This window comes from Chlamydotis macqueenii, chromosome 5 (genome assembly GCF_036417535.1).
Source record: "Chlamydotis macqueenii isolate bChlMac1 chromosome 5, bChlMac1.mat, whole genome shotgun sequence".
Taxonomy (NCBI): domain Eukaryota; kingdom Metazoa; phylum Chordata; class Aves; order Otidiformes; family Otididae; genus Chlamydotis; species Chlamydotis macqueenii.
The window spans coordinates 56,092,412-56,110,456 of record NC_141560.1 but is presented as its reverse complement, the minus strand read 5'-3'; the positions used below and the strand labels follow the sequence as shown (position 1 = coordinate 56,110,456).

Here is an 18,045-nt window from a genome sequence, read left to right as displayed (position 1 = left end):
GACACGGAAAAAATAAGTGGCAATAAATCTGCTCTAGAAATATTTCTTAAGATCTGGCATAGGTTGGTAGGTTCATTCATTATCTGACCACCCAGATGGAGAAATTGTCAAATACATTGATTGCAGTATTTCCCTGTGTAGAACTGTACAGACAAAGAACAAGAAAACTGAACACTGACCGACTACTGCTAATCACACTGAGAGGCAAAAGCACTACAATTAAATGTCTACAGGCTCCCATAACAGGATAATGAGACACAACAATAAATGGGTGCAAGTTAAAAAAAAAGGAAAAGTCCCATTTAAACTACCTCTCTAAATTCCCACGTTTGAATGTGAGAAGATGCTGAGGCAGCTCCACATTTAAGAGCTGAATTTTTGAAAGTGCAGCTTGGGTTTTGAAGCTGTAATATTCTCCTACTTTTATAAGAGAAACAGATAGCTCATGTGGTAGCTCGCAGCCATTCTATTATTTTCACTAGCAAAAATGGATGAAAGACAGGGATATAATAAATATATACTAGCTCTACTGATCAGGAGAAGCTTTATCAGTCAGCTGTGGCACATCTGGGAAAAAAAGTCACTCAGGTGCATCTCTAGCATCCCATTCAATTAACATATCATTAAAAATGGTTTCTCCCTGTTCAGCTTGCTGTGTTACCTGATAAATCAACATATTTTAAAAGTATATTTAAATGCAGAAAACAGTTAAATGTTTTCTTTGTGAAGCAGAAAACAAGCCCAGTTTACAGTTATTTTAAAGCATTAGAAACAATTGTGCTTTACAGGATGCTTAGCAGATCTCTCACACTGATCTTTTACTGTGTACTTAGAACTTTCATGCACCTTCAAGGCAAATTAAATAATTTCCTTAAAGGGAGTGCACAAAATTATGTAAAATACATTCAAATAGACTTATAAAAATTACATCTAAAAATAATTCACATTTGCACCTCAAAACCAGGTAACTGGGAACTTACTATTACAAATTCATTGTAAGCTGATGTATTTTACGTAAGTAAATGTGAATTCATGTAAGCCTGTTATGCTTTCTCAACTGCAGTGGCTGTGATGATATTTCAGCAACAGTGCTGGGACCAGATTAAAATGGTTATGAGGCCTCATCTTAGCCCTTCCCTAGGTGTTGAAGGCTCCAGCAGAAGACATGGCCTGTACTGGGTGAATTACTATGGATAGTTCACAGATGTGTTATTTAATAAAGCTAGACTAGTTAAATCTGGTGACTTGTTCTCTTTCTAGCATTTAGGACAAATTATGCAACTTTTTTTAAAGGACTTTTCCTCTTTTATTTCTCACTTCACTTCCAAAAATGCCAGTGGACACAAAAACTTACTCTCACTATTCCTACATCTGAAATACTTTTTCATTTGTTTTCATGCTTAGCTATTTGTTGTAACTCAGCCACAGCACTAAAACATGCCCTCTATTGTGTTGACTTCACCATATTTTGTGAATGATTCCTTTAAGTCTTGATTAATCCCTTAATACTGATGTTTAAGTATGATGTGATTTTGTTCCTATATTCCTGAAGATGCTCCTCCCTCCAGTCTCTTTTTTTTCAGGACTTATATGAGAGCTTTTTGTTGTGCCCCACAGCCTTATGCAATCTTCATACTGAGTCTTAAGAACAGATAGATGATTCCAATACTTTCTGTGAGTTTGGACACTTTTCCAGTTTCTCAATCATATGGATTCTAAAAAACATCACAGACCAAATACGCATATCTTAGACAAGTAGGGTGTTGGAGGCAATACCACTCCTATTTCGTCATCTAAAAAGACTCTACTCAGTGATAGCAATATCTACACACTGATTTGATGAGTTCTATCTCATCTACTATGAATTCCTCTTTCTTTCTGAATTGGGTCAGTGGGAGGGAATACTCTCTTACAATCAAAGACCCTCTGAAATAAGGCACGTGATGATATCTTTCCAGTCCACACTTCTTTAAGAGAATTCTTCTGCTGCCTTTGAGCATGCATGTGTGTGTAAGTCTACATCTAGAAGCACTCATCTAAGCATCCTTATTTTTAGAACTTTTACTTCAGATGAAAGGTGAGTTATTAAGTTTTCTTTTTCTGTAGTAATTAGTCAGGAAGAAATTATTATACAGAAGTGTATTATTTTCCTTTGTGTATAGACCTGACTTAAAAGGCATTTTTCTGTCTTTAATCTGATTGCTGCTAAGTTCCTAAACATTCAAATATGTTAACACCTTCACAGGAAAAAATTCTTCATATTTGTAATTTGTAGCCAAATTAAGCAGCTTGCTCTATAGTTATCATAAGTATAATAGAATTCGAGAAACACATTCACTTGCAGCTAATTCCTGTAAGGCATACACCATACACATTTCTAGAAAGCCTGAAGGAATCCAACTGCCAGCTCAGAGTATGCCTCACAGTCAGCTTATTCCCCAAAGGGATGCCACAGTTTTAAAAGAGCTGTAAAAAACTTGCTCGTCCCCTGATGGCACTCTGTAGTACTGGTGCCTCTGGTGCTCTGTGGGTAAATGCAGCAGTAACTTATTTGCTTCTTACTGGCTTCCGAGTGAATACATACCCCAGGGAGGGAGCTTTGCAAAGCACAATTATTTTAAAATAGAGCCTAGGCTTTCAGTGAGGGGCAGCCAGTTGTTAAGGTAGCGAGAAAGTCTTGTTGACGCTTGGGGCTCAGCCTCCTCCAGTCACTTGGGCCCAAGCTTATGCCTTGATATAGACTGAAGAGACACAGGAAACCTCCTGCAATCCAGGCTATAAGGATGACATCCTTTTTAACATACAACTTTCCTGATAAGTGAGCTCGTGCCTGTGCCATTTATGATCTCAATGGCAAATTCTCCCTAGAACAGAGCATATGGGGCTGGAAGGCAGCTGTCCTGCTGGTAAGATCTGAAGGTGCAAAAGATGGGAGTCATGCCAGGAGCCTGATCCCTAGCTGCCAGATTGAAAAGTCTTCCCTTTTGGGAAAGGAGAGCAGGCAGAGGATGGGAGCACTTCCCAAGGTGGAGGAGGGGTTGGTCATCTGAAGGGAACAGACACAGAGAGCTGTGCCAGACTGGGTGACAGTCTGGTGGCTAGTGTCCTTCCTGCAAGCAGAGGAAACACAAGCCCAGGACTGGACCTAGGCTTGCCACATCCAAGACAAGTACTAGAACTGCAAGAGACTATAGAAACAGTCTCTTTCTTAAACACTCCTATAAATCTTTTATTAAATCATGTGCCACTGTTCCATGAAGCAAGAACCAGAGTAACAAAGACATGCTATTTAAAGCAGTCATTGGAGATGCAGGGCATTAAGTGGGTGAGAAAAGGGTCTTGCAGCTGCAATGCTGCTGTACCACTCTGATTACTCTAGCTAATGGTTTTGTTTGTTTGTCTGTCCATTTTTACTAATTTGAAGAGAACAGGGAGACTCCCTCTCATTTTGACCAGGAATGCCATTACTGGGGAAGCTAGGAAAATCTTCCCGGACAAAATTTTATCAGAATTTAAATTTTACTACAAAAAGGCTCAATTTTGATGGGCTGTCTTTTCCTTATGAAAATCACTGCCAGATAATTCAGGGCTGAAGTTGAGATGGAGTAGGAGAAGATGGAGTATTAAGAAATTCTGCAAAGAGGTCACATGGTAAAATATTGACTCAATGACATCATTTTCATTGATACTGCTACTGACATAATTCAACTTGATAACATAGATATTGCATACAGAGACATAAACATTCAAGTAGGGAAAAGCAGAAGTATAACTATTTCATTGATTTTAATTAAATTTTCTGAAGTATTGCAAGGTTGGCATATTTTTAATTTTATTCTCATTAAAGGGCTTGCTTGGTCTCAGAGCCCTAATAAAATCTTCTTTCAACCTCTTTCCTTCCTCTGCTACAACCTAAATTTCTACATAAGAAAAGGACCAAAATATTTAATTTACTACTTCCATATACAGAAATTTGCACACACCATTCCCTTAATTTAGGCCACTACTCACTGTATCATAATAAGGAACATTCTGCTAAAATATGCCCACCTAGAGCTCAGTAGTCTTTGAATGCTAGATAAAATCATTCTATAAGGCTAATGAAGACAGAAACTCTGTCTGTAACAATATTAAGTTTGTTTTCTCTAGTGATTCTAAGAAGTGAGCAATCTGTCAGTAATACATTGAGGGAAATTACTTGTCTTGTAAGAATTCCCGCTGACAGTCACTCACTCACAGTGCTGACCCAAACATCTACCCGCTGACAAACAAATGACAGTGTCTAACTTTGAAAAGGTAACTAGCTGGTTCTAATTTTGATTGGTCTCACCAAATCTCTTTCACGTTTACCCAATCTTCATTCTTGGTTGGGTTAAAAAAAAAAGGAAAACCCTGTGGTTTTTGCATTTGAAAAAATTATTATTGCCTACATCCGAGAGTGTTATGTCAGATAAAACTGTTAAACTGTGTCTAACCAACATTAAGACTGGCAGCCCTGCCAGTGACTGACTGGGTGAGTGAACACATTACTGAGACAGCATTGTAGAAATTAATTTTCTTCAATAAAGTGATTTTTAAGGCTCATATATTTCACAATCTAAACATATGTCACTGTTTCATAAACAAAATAAATGGATTAAAATAATACATTACCAATATGCTGACACATGGAGATATTTTAATTAGAAATACTTAAGCTGTGTGATATTTAACTGCTATATTTGTTGAAGAGGAGCATGCATCATTTAATAGGACATAAGGCAGGTACATCACTTTGCATGATGTCGTACCAGAGTAGGACCAAATCACCTGTAGTGTGAGCTATCACTATCAGATCACATTAGCCCCATAAAAAATTGCTTTAAGGTTACAACATATAGAGGAAACTTCATAAGAGCAGCAATCCACTAAAACAACTTTTTCATTGAAATAATAAGTCACCAAGGTTCTAGTTCCTGAGAATAATATTTCTTCATAAAAGGCCACATTTAACATCTTAGCTATTTAAAGGCCATATTTACACGACTGTCGCATTACATTGGCCTCTTTCCTGCACATTCTTCTTGACTTACTTTAAGGACTAGCACTAAAATAGCTGAGGAAAGCAAATGTCAACTATGTCCTGAAATTTATATGTGTGAGAGAATTGGAATAAGTAGAAATGTAATATATTGTTTACTGTACCACATGCCCTCTGTTCTCTAAAGGTCAAAATCATTGTAACCTTAGAGTTACAATTTCTGATTGTTCCCAGAGTTAAATACATTATCAAAATTAACGGTTCAAACCCCTCAACCTTCAGATATATGAGTATTCATGCCTCCATCAGCTGAACTATTCAACTAAAAATAGCATTCTTTGGCCTTCCCTCTACTAATAATATTGTGCCCCTGAGGCAGGCTATGCAATGCTTCAGTAGCACACTGGATCCACACCCAGCAGTATAAAGAAAGGTCATTTACTTTGCCTGCAATTAGAAGAGAGTATGGAGGAGTAAGATGAGATGGGAGGGGAGAAAAGAAATAGACAAATATGTGTTTAGTTAAAATTTAAATTTTTTAATGGATTATAAAAACTTCAGGCTTCAAGAACACAGCTGCAACTATAGTTGCCAAGGTTCATTAGTGTTATAAGTGATAAATTTTGAAGAACAAATTACATAAATAGTTTTGGGAAACAGTTATGAAGGAAAGCTTTTTTGTTTTGATTTTTATTCCTAGAGCTTCACTTTGTTTAGGAATAACTCCAGCTAGCATCATTGTAGTGCTTCCATTTCTATCAACAGTTTATCAGTCGTGGCTGAGAGAGTTGCAACATTTCCTCATTTACCACATAGACTGCTTTGTAGAAATATCTAAGAATAAAGGCAGATTTTTTTTAAACAATAAAGAGCATATAGTAACATTCCTTGTTTGAAAGTAAGGACATGTAGGTGCCACCTCTGCCACCACTGAGACTTCCTAGTAACTAGGTTACTGCTACCAGCACCATGCGAGCTGGGAAAACCCATTTCATTATCAAGTTCACTCATTTAACAAGATTACTGGGCACACCTATCTAGAATTAGTTAATATCAGTGCAAACATCTGACAACTAGGGAAAAAAAACCCAGGGAAATTGGAAATGAAAGAAAGAGGAGCAAAGGAAAAATTATTAATAGGTTTTACTGCTCACACTGATTAATTAAGCAGTACGCTTTCATTATACACATGCATCAGAACTGGTTCACATACCACTATGCATACCTGCTACAGGTGTATTTGGTAATATATCTGTAAAATATTTAGCAGAATGTTGATTTGATGGGATTCACTCACAGCTGTTTGAAGCTGGAAGGGTGAGCAGAAACAGCTTGGTCCTTCTTCTTAGACCATACTTAAAGAACTGCTCCCTCATCAGCAATATACTCCTTCATGCCGAGAGTCCTAACAAGGCTTGGTCCTATCACACATACTTAAATCTTGGCCAAATTTTTGAGGAAACTGGTGAGATAGGGCTGAGTGGCCAATAGGAAGTGTGGAACACAGAGTTTTAAGTCTTTTTGTCCACAACATCATCAATGCCACCCTCACGAGATCAGTATACAGATAAAAAGAGGCTATCTGATGTTAACCCAAAACAGAGCAGGAACATGGACTGGCATAGTTGTGTGGTAATTATTAATTTCTTTCTGGATATTCAAAGCTATGACTGAATATTAATGATATTTTACCACTAGCTGATCAATGTGATGCAAAATCATAAGAGTAGATGGGTTGAACAGGTCTGCTGCTGAGGGAGAACTTTTTTTTCGTTTGTTTGGTTGGTTTTTTATTGCAAGGTCCATGGCAGTGAAACTAGTTATTTGAGACACTCCTAGATATGATTTCAATAAAACTTTTTAACTTATAGAGACTCAAAATCCACTGGTGAACACACTTAAGAGAAAATACATTTGTATACCAATATGCTAAACGGCTTGAATAAGATGGGAAAATCATTAATTACAAATTGCCCACTGGAAAAACATCCTCTGTGGAATAATTGCTATCCTTACATAATATACCGTGGGAGTAAATTGTTTTCTGTGCTATTAGATTCAGAGCTTCCATAAAAGTTGTCCAGACAAACAAAAAGATCAGAACACAAAATTGCTACTAGCTCCAACCTGAAGCATGATCATCCCAAAAAAAACATAAGTGAAAAAAGATGAGAGGTTATAAGCTTGAAGCTGCCAGAATTTCCACTGCAGCTGGATATGGAATATGGAACATAATTTTGGAGCTAATAATAATGCCCTGGTAAAGTTGAAATGTTAGAGCTTTCTTAATGCAAAGATTTTTTAATGTAAACAGCTTTCCCTCTTCAAGTTCTCCAAACATAGATATCACACACAGGCTCACATGTAGAAACAAAACCAAACCTGCAAATGAATTAGCTATTTCTCCCACTGGCTGAAAGGAACAGAGATTAGTGTTGTGATCAGTATTTTTAACCACTTGGAAAATAGTCAGATACCATGGTCACAGTGTTCATGTAAATAAATAAGAGGGTGGGGTGCATGGAAGAAAGGAACCAAAACACAGAAAGAAGGGAGAAGGGAAGCAAAGATAAAAAAATGAGCTGAAATGTTACACCCCTAGCAGTATTCACCATGCATCAGGTATAACAACAAATTCCCTCTAAAAAAAAATTTCCTTAAGGGAACACTTAGGGAATTTACACAAACATAACATTAATAGCAGGAGTAAATAAAATTTAGTTCAGCCAATTTGACAATCAGATGAGCAAGTATCAACTGCAGGTTAAGTACTCTATTACTTAAGCTCTTACGACCATGAAACATTAAAGGTTTTGAAATCCCATAAAGGTGAAATTCAAATGAGCTACAAAGGGGGGAAACAAACAAAAACACTCTTTTACAACAAATATATCTGAAGGTAAATTCTGGGCCCTCAAGCACTCAAATATTTCTGAATTTATTAGCACCACTTTCTTTGCTGGTTTTTTTTTTCCTCTAATTGTGTCCATCATGTTTAACAGCTCAGTTATTCATTTCTGCAAATTAATGAAACTGCGCTGTTGCTGTAGGTTCTGATCAAGGCTGATGTGCAAATAGATCTGTGGGTCAAGCTACGAATGGATCTTGTAAAAGAAAAGAATCAGGAATGTCTGTAGTTTAGACTCTTTTTCTTTTGCAGTTGAACAGTTTTTATAATTTCCTGTCTTACAGTCCTGTGTATGCTCACTATTTGTTGTATTGCATTTCAATGGTGGCAAAAAATAGTCTCTCTATTCACAAAGTTCATTGCTGAAGTATTTTCTCAACTAAAGCTAATTATACTTTTGCTTCAATAAGTATTCAAATACAGATTTTTCAAAGGGTACCTGCTATTTTTCCTTTTCAAAAACTCCCCTTTGTTTTGAAGCCTGTCCAAGGTACAGTCTTAATATCATACTATCAAGACCCAAAAGTAATTTTGGAGATCTTTCCCTGCAGTATCAGGGTGTTCTCTTTTCAAGTTTTGGTTCTAGGTTAGGTCAGACATAAGCTCAAGGGGTCTTTTTCACCAGTTCTGGACCATCAGTGAACAGTGAGTGAGTTCATGTCCCATTCTCAGTTATCCTAAGTTAACTTGGCAAAAAGAATATCAGCATTGGGCAAAGATGAGAGGGTTTTTAATTTGCTTTGGTCCCTCTGGAAAATGATATAATTGCAGAAGGGTAAGCAAAGTAGATATCTGGATATTAACATGGCAATGCTTTTCTACTTTAGGCACAATTTATTCCTATTTCGCATCTGAACCCAACTCTAACCTAACTCAAACAGGGGTTTCAAAGGTTTACTTGCAAATAGTTACATGCATCTTTAATGGCCTTTCCTCTCATGTTTGCTGTCACTTCTTTTCCACACATTTTAACTCTGAAAGCTTTTGACTGTTTCTTCATTATTTATGAAATTGTTGTGTCTTTTCTTGTGAAATTAGAAACTTCTTGCCACAAAAAGCTAGCTAATAATATGGCACATAAATCTTTCTTTCACAATATTTCATTCTATATATGCCAAAAATAAATAAATTACCAAACTAAGGCTCCTGACCATGCTTTGCATCTGATCAGCTTAATGCATGGAAAGGTTGAGACTACCCAAATACAGAAGCTAAAGAGTTTGCAATTTATTGTATTGTCAGCACTACACTGAAAAAAAAAAAGGAAAAACCCCAATAACACACATTTGTTTTTATACACTCACTGCTCCAATTAAAGGTAGCGATTGCAGCTACAGGGGAAATACTAGATAAAAATAAAGTACAAAAAGATCTTTGAACATATCTTCCATGAACTGGTCATGTAGTCTTAAAAATACCATTAGTTCTGCCAACATAAAACACACAGAACAATGTCTTTCACTCACAGTATCAAGGTTGGTCACATGTTGCTATATTTGCAGTACCGTAGGTACATAAGGTGTTAATCCTCCTGGGCTGTGCTCAAAAATTATTTAACATTCAGACTATTATTTAGCATACAGCTGGTTAGCAGTTTTCCCCTAAAATGCTGGCTTCAATCCCACATTTTTTTTGTTCTGGCACTTACCTGGAGCTGTAAAGGGCTGAGTCCAGAAGCAGCAGCAGCTGCCATTGTTGATGGAATGAACTGCACAGGGTAGTTATCACCTGTCGGGAGAACAATGCGTGCAGGTTCAGACAATGAGCCGAGAATAGCAGCAGACAAGTGCAAACATGGACCTAGGATTGCCTGTGCTCCACAACACTCCTCTAAGCCTAAACATCTGCAAAAACAAAAGGCTTCGCTGGGCACAGACTTGCCAGGCTCCCTTGGAACTTTTTTTTGTTAGCAGATAGCTGGTAGGCAAACTGGCAAAACATAAATGTGATACTCGTGATTTTCATTTTCAAAAGCAAATGTTCAAATCAAGCATGTAAGCTTGGGCACAAAATGCGGCTTAAGGCCACAGACACACAGACAAGATACTTCAAAAAATCCCAGTGGTTCCCAGAGGAAAAAAAACTGTTGTTACCACATGTTTCTTAAAGCAGGAGAAATTCATTATAACTCAAGAAATTCCAGCCCTGTTTAATGCAGGGTGATTTCTTTTCAGTATCGAGTGCCTCTTTCCTGGGAAAGCTACCTAGTTGGCCCAACACAGCTTGAGGTTGTTTCTTGTTTTGCTTTGAGGTTCTTTGTCATGGGACAACTCCTTTAAGGTAGCCATAGAGAAAAAATAAAATTAAATCAAAATAGCTCAAAATATAATTTCAACTTTCTCATAGATCTGGAACCCTACTTAAATTGATAGAATCATAGAATCATAGAATCTTTAAGGTTGGAAAAGACCTCCAAGATCATCAAGTCCAAGATTACATAGTTGTTCAGTTACATGAAGATTCAGGCACTAAAAATTCTGTGTTCTGTTTACTAGAAACCAAAAATGTGTGCCCTCTGCATTGAGGGGACAACAAATACTCCAGAAAATAACATTCAAAATAAGCATTGCAATGTTATAGCATCTACGGCTGTTCCCACTTCTGGGCCACTGCAACAATGCGTCATACAGTGCCATTGAGACTCTTAGTCAATGTAAAGAATGAAGAAAGGCTGAAAAAGTTTAGCAGTGTAATCTGTAATGTAAAAATTAATACAGTGATGGATAAATTACACAGTAACTATGATTTAATGAAATATCACTTTGGCTCAAGCTTCTTATTTAATGTCACTGTTATGTACTATCTGTAGGCTACATTTTAACCGGCTGCTCCTCTATACAGTTTTGAGATTTACAATAAACAGTATAATCAGTCTGCTTTACATGAACTTTTCCACACTGAAAGCAGAATGTAGCAATGAGCAAAAAAAACCAGAAATCCAAAATAATATAATCAGGACATTCCAAGAGTTAGATTTTTTTTTTTTTTTTTGTCAATGACTCAAATAAAAAAGGATAGCTGAAGTCTTTGCAATCACTGGATTCCTCAGAAATCTCTCTTTTTAATATCTGAATTGCTATTGTATTCAGCTCAGTTTAAATGTTCGGTTGTTTCACTTTTTTTAATAAATTGTACATGTCTAATCCACAAGGTCTTTTTGCATCATATCCATAATACCTCATCAGACCATTGAGCACAGTATGTGCTTGTACACAGTCCAGTAACAATTGGATTCTGATTGCATATGGAGCTCTGCTACAATGCACTCACTAACACTATATTGTACTGGTGTCCTATGGAGTAATGTTCAAAATATGTCCTCCTATTTTCCCCCTTCCATGAGGCTGATTTTAGTTTGCAATGATGTTAGGTTTTTTTTCCTTAAAAAAAAAAAGCAACAAAACCACCCTAGATCCTTTTCTTGAAGTACTAAAGCTGTCTCTTTATGGTTAAATAATTCTACTCATCTCTTTGATATTTATATGAAATTAGCTGAATAAATAAGACCCTTATCTAAGTTAAATAATGTTTCTTTCAGAAATACCTTATAAGGTTTTAAAAAAATCACAAAGATGTTGAATTAATGATGCTTTAAATGGGGGGGAAATAACCATCCAAGTTATCAGCACAGACTGCCTTGCAGAACATTTTGGAGGCATTCTTTCTTTAAATATCATGAATTATTCATTCCTGTTTCACACAGCAGTCTCTTCTTTCTCCCTCCCCCTCCACATAGACTTTTTAAGTTCAATACCAGTTGCTTTATTTGTACTAAAACATTTTCCATGTCAAACATATTTTTTAAAAAAATCAAACTCTAGAAGAATTCCCTGCAGCACTCCTTTTTCACAGCTGTCATGCTTCTATGGTCTGAAACAGACGGATATTTTATACACACACATGCATGCATGCACGCACACACAGACACACACACACACACATAGTCTTGGCTTCACAGCTAATAGCATCTTAACCACACCCTGTAGAGTTCTCTTGCTCACCTGCTGGCTACAGTTTTCTTTTGTTATGGGAAAAATAATTTTATAGTTAAGCTATGTATTTGATATTAAAACATAATACTGTCCCTTTGCCCCCCTCATTTTAACATGTTAAATTATGGTTAAGTTCTGGTATGTTAGCAGTATCTTTGTGCTGAGACCAAAAATGAATACTCTTTCAGGTCCGGAGTACTTTGCTGACACAAAGCAGTAAAAGCAGAGTAAAGGTACTTTTCTCTCCCTTGAGGAAACTGAGCATGCAGGGAATGGACTGGTTTCAATTTTTAATTATAGAAGGTACTTATTTCCCCCTCTCATTTTGTCAGTGCAAGAACAGATCAAGAAGCTTCTCAGTAGCTGTCTTGGCAAGAAATCAGTCAATGTATTGTAGCAATTTTTTTCAAATTTGTTTCTTGATTTGGAATGCTTGCGTGAGGATCTATTTTTTTAAATTTGTACAAAAGGTGGCAGAACATGTTCAAACAGGTCTGCTTTAGGTACTGATGTGTGCTGGCCTTTGATAACCAGGAGTGAGAAGAATGCTGGAACAAGAAAATCTGTCATGTTTTGCAAAATGATCTCTTAAATCTCCTTGCTGTGCTGATTGTCTATTTACATTTGGCTGCTGTGGTTTATATATAAATTGGAGTTACAAGCCATGGAAAAGTATGCCAGACTTCTGTTTCATTTGTCAGGTTAAGCAACATTTCCAAATGAATAAAAGCAGCGAGCAATTGTACCATGCTAGAATATAAATGTTTCTTTTTGTCCTGGATGAAGCAATGAAGCTTAGCGGACTTCATAGGATGTATGGACTTATTTTCCATAACCTGTGAGGAAAGAGGGATGGCTGGCTTTTGTGAGACTCAAGGTCAGGTGAAGGTGTTGGTTTATTACCCATCTTTCCTAAAACACAATTGTAAGACACAAGCTGACTCTAATCTGACTTACAAAGTTTTTGGTTTAATAATGGGATTGTAACTTAACATTTTGGGATTGTAACTTAAAATCTGTATTTTCACACATGGATCTCAAACTGACACTTGCACTCTCTCCATATGCACCCACAGAATAACAGGAAATAGATTTGGAAGAGATGTAAGAAATCACAGATTCCAGGGCCCTACCCTCCCAGGCATAATGAACAGACCAAGGAAAGTGTACCTCTCCTCAGAGTGTTGTGGGGATACAGCAAGGAGACGGATGCCCGGTCCTGCAATATTCACATACAGGGCCTGTATTTTGTTTATGCAGAGGCATCAGGATTGAGGAACATGTTATCAGATGTAACTGGCTAAGGCAGTACCATGGAGCATCTTCCCTGTCCAATGACACTACCTCAGTTCTGCCTTTGTTCTGAGCAGGGTTTGCCACAACACCGTCCTATCGCCATCCTCCTGTCATAGCAGAATGAGCGTGCCAACATTTATCTGTTTGTGGGTAAAGAACTTCAGTGCAAATCCCAGTTGAAAATATTTAGCTGCCTACCAACACTCCCAGCTCTTACCTCATCATTTAGGAGTGAGGCATACAGGGATTGCTACAACAAATCCTGAGGTTACAGATTCCTTGTTCAAACCAGTAAAACCCAACAGGGAACACATGACATAACTAAGTCCTGGGGAATTTCCATTAGAACCAGACTCATACAGCACCTCTGCCATGCAAAGATACACACCCAACTCAGTACACAGATGATTTGACGTACACTTTCTGTTCTCACCTGCCAAGAGGAACAGCAGCCTATATACCGTGTCATGTAAAATTTCAACCACATTATACCTTTAGGAAAAACTTCCAAATGGAAACTGCAATGATGGATATCAGTGAAATCCAGCAGATCTAAGATGATGCTAGTTATGTGGATTAGCTACTATAATCAATAAGTTTAATTAGTTTGATGACAAATATCTCATAGTATTGGAATGTTCTGAGGTCCAGCCAGATGACAATACACCTCACAGTTTTGTTTGCCTGGCTTTACTGAATTTTATTCTCATTGATTTCAAAGGAGTTACTGTTGATTTGCCCCAATGCAAGTAGGAACAGAACCAGGCCAAAACATTAGCTACATTTCTCACTATTTTTGTCACCAGCCTAGGAAAACAATCTCCATTTTCACATTTCATCGTTTTGGGAACAGAGCAAAATCTCCTGTAGACTATTTTTGTGTACAAAACAGAATGACCTGGGTAGGCAGACAGGAGTTGTTTCTTAGCCATTCTAATAATGGTCTTTATGTACTCTATGTATTAAATATGGAAGAAATGCTTTGAAAATACACTGCAGCTTGTCACTCTACAAACCCTTTTAAATAAAGGTTTACAATCTCCATACCTCAATGTCTCCATTTCCCATAATCTTTTTCAGAGATGCTTTCCACATCTGATAAAAAAAAAAAACCTGATATAATACAAAATATTTCCAGAAGACTATTGAGCAAAGTGATCATTTTTTTCCAAGTCACATGGACTGCTGCTATGCATCCAACATGGAAAGCGGCCCTCCTACTCTCCACTCACAGCAAATCATAGCTCTGTTTGAGCTTTGCTCAAAGTATGGTCTGGCTCCTGCCCAGCATTATTTTATATCTTCACTCTGTCATCATCCTACTTCCCCATTCCCTGTTAGCCACAAAACTTTAAGGAAGTAATACTTTAGGCACTGCAAGATGGGGGAAGGAACTGTCTTCCTCCTTACTCCCACTCACTCTCTTCTCCTCTTGAACCAGAGCACTAATGGGGACATGCTAATCACATTCAAGGATACTCCAGCCCACTAACTTTTCTTGGATGCATGTGGTTGATTAAGTGTAGGGAAATTTGCACTGGGAGAGGAAGTATAATGGTACTTATGTTACCCACCAGTTCCAAGTAGTAAGTATAGTGGTCACAGTCAGAAAGCCAGCACAGTTGCTTTGCTGTACTCGGAATGCAAAATAATGATATTAACTGCGTAGAATCTCTGGGCAAGTATTAGCTTCCTAACAGCTGCCACTCTCAGCTTCCCACTGGAATAAGTGGCAACCCCCACAACCAGGTACTCTACGAGGCTCGTCAAGCGCCTGCAGGTCAATAGTCACAACAGTCATTTGAGATGCACAGCGCCCTAAAGTTTTAATTAATCCAGTATACAGTATAAATACTGAAATATGTATAAAAAATTAATTAGGTGGTCTATGCAGCTCTGATTTCTCAATTAGTACTTACCATGCCGGAAAATTATACTACATGACTTTGAGATACATAAGGAAGCATGGGAATTTGGGGATTTTTTTTTCTAATGTAATTATTACTTGTCATCAGAACTTGCTAACTTTGGCCTGTTTCACCTCCTAGAGCTACAAAATATGGAGGGGGGAGGGCTACAGCCATCTCGTGTTATAGATCCTGCCAGGCAGTAGGAAACTCTGTCCTGTCAGACTTGAATACAAATCATAGCTGTATACCAGCATTTCCTTGAGCTTTCTACTCACAATGATTTTCTGAGCTCAGCAGTTTAGAAGCAACTAAGACATGTTCTGGAAGGGCCTCAGAACCTACTAAATTCTCCTCTCTTCTAGTGATTCTTCCATTGAGGGCATGAGGGTACTTTGTTAAGGAATAACATTTTCTTACTTCAAGGCATAGATATTAAATGCAGATTTGCAACAGTACTCAGTTACTACTATCTTGGCATGGAACTAAACAGCCAGGAAATTGGTTCCCACTTAGCCCATGAAGATGTATCTGCAGATGTAATCATAATCATACCCCAACTTCTACACCAAGGCAGGACTTCTCATTTTGGCTGCACTGTCACACTAACACTGATAAGCCGCTTCCAGGTCAGAGCTGGCTTATATTTAGCCCATTTTGCGGGCAAAGCAAATTAAGTGACTGTGCATACAATATTTGACATTCCTTAAATGAAACAGTTTCAGAAGTACTCAGTTCCCACAGCTGCTATTATTGAAATCCTCTCACTGTATTTTCTGAATGCCAAGGAAAACTGGTAGTGTCAAAACACAGTCTTGCCTACATCAAACTAGTGTAAAATGAAATTGAAACTAAACAGGCAACCAAAAAGAAAATGGTGAGTATCTGAAGGGTTAATCCATCTCCTATCTTTCCTCAGACATATAAGCAAGTCTAAACTGACAGTTCTAGAGGTGAAAGTTTCTTTTCTAACAAAAGTAGAAGAGTACTGGTACTAGTAGTCAAGTTCATAAATATTCCTCAGAAATGACTTTGAAGAACCCTCTCTATGAAAGAGTGTAATTTAATCTCCAGTTTCATTAATTCCTTAACTACTGTGCCGAGAGTGCCAAAAATAGGAATTAATCAATACCAAGTGTAGTTACTGCGGGTTTTTTATCATGATGTTTCTCCAATAGGAGCTACTAACCTACCCAGCTACCTTTGCCACACATGCTGTAGAATCTAATAAATATATTAAAAATACAAATATTCTCCTTTCCTGCAAGCCACTGGGTATAATCAGATCATTGTGATCTCTGGTCTTTACTAGCATTGGCTGCTTGTAAACCACTAACATAATAGCAAACAGCGTAGCTGTGTTCTGAGATACCTAGGCCTTAATTTCTGCCTGCACTTCATTCTTTTAACATTCATTATATATCTCTCTTTCTGCCTTTTGGCAAGTAAAAAATGCCCTAAAGCTATATCATCCTCCCTACTAGGTCAACAGGATCACAGGTAAAGCAGTATAAGGTCCATAAAGGATTAGGATAGGTACTGTAAGGGTGTTCCTTACAGTATAGCACTTTAGAATAAGTGCAGAAAATCTGCAGAAATCTGTTCTCGTGCAGGAAATCATGCTGGTCCTCTTCTTCTCAAATCATTATTGTCCCAAGTAGCCCACAGAGCCAAAATCAACATGACGTGATTTGACATATCCCCTTTACAGGGGGAAGCAGAAACAACAGCTTAATCATTAATAGTCACTATTCAGAAGACGTCTCAGATTAAAATGGGAAAAACAAGGAAACTAAAGCACAGGCTTTCTCTTGCTTGTGCATAGAAAGATATTAGCCTGTGTGCCGGACAGTTTCCACAACTGGCAACTTATGTCTTTGGAGACAAAATACTCTTCACTTTGGTCCCCAACTGTTGTGAGTTGGTGTTGTGTGTGGATAGCCATTATCCCATGCCATCTAGAGCCAGCTGCTTTCAAAGCTCCATTAACTGGTTCCCGCATTCAGTGCGCCAGTTTGTCAGACTGGAAAGAACTTTGGGATTCCTAAATCTGCAAATAAGAAAATAACTGGACAAAGATTCTGTGTCTAAAAAGGAATCTCTCTAGACTAAAGAGAAAGAAGAGAGTGGGACAAACAGAAATGCTTGCTGAAATCCTGCTTAGCCTTACTTAATCTAATATTAAGTAAACTTGCAAGAAAAGATTTTATGTTCAACCTGGCTTTTAATTAGTATGCTATTTACATCATCTATTATGAGGCTTTACTTGAATTTGACCCTGCTCCTGCTACAGTCAACAGCAAAACCACCACTAACATCACTGGGAGCAGGATCAATGCTTTACTTTGTACATTTCATATTTAATGTCAAAAAAAAAGAAACTGGTATTTATGTTTTGCCGTTATTAGTTATCAGGTTAATATGCTAAAGGCAGCTTGACAGGGAATACTATTAATGAGCAAAATAAGGTTGCTGCTTCTGGACTGAGGTCACTTACAAAGAATGTACAAATGAAAATAAGGTTGACTTTTATTTACTTAACTATCTTCCTACATTGAATTCCTTTGGCAATGTGTCTTTAAACATTTAAAGCCCTGTTTACAAGGAGGCTCTGAAAGTAGCTTCAAACCATTATATCCCTAATTGAATTCCCCAGGAGTCCTGTAAACTCAGAGAAAAAAAAAGAAAGAAATCATAACATTTGCTAAATCATCTCAAAACATATTTCACTGCAAGGTTATGTGACCTGTTACAAGCCTGAATAATGACTGGGATTGAAGTACGGAAACCTTTTATTATTCAGATTGAAATCAAATAAAAAGTTGCCCATTTGAAGCCTGCTAATTAAATTACACTTCCTCTGACTTTTATCACTAATTAAGGGTAAGAATTTTGGCACAAAAGACAAGTATACTGAAGATA

At 37.4% G+C, this 18,045-nt stretch overlaps 1 protein-coding gene across 17 annotated transcripts in view; it reads right to left on the bottom strand.

The window, feature by feature from the left end:
- Positions 1-18,045, bottom strand: part of SOX6 (SRY-box transcription factor 6) — a 386,403-nt gene that overhangs the window by 87,332 nt on the left and 281,026 nt on the right. For all 17 annotated transcript variants that reach the window (XM_086748345.1, XM_086748348.1, XM_086748349.1 and 14 more), the window contains one exon: positions 9,577-9,656. In XM_086748345.1, coding sequence (XP_086604471.1) covers positions 9,577-9,656 — 80 coding nt within the window. The remainder of the gene's footprint in view (positions 1-9,576; positions 9,657-18,045) is intronic.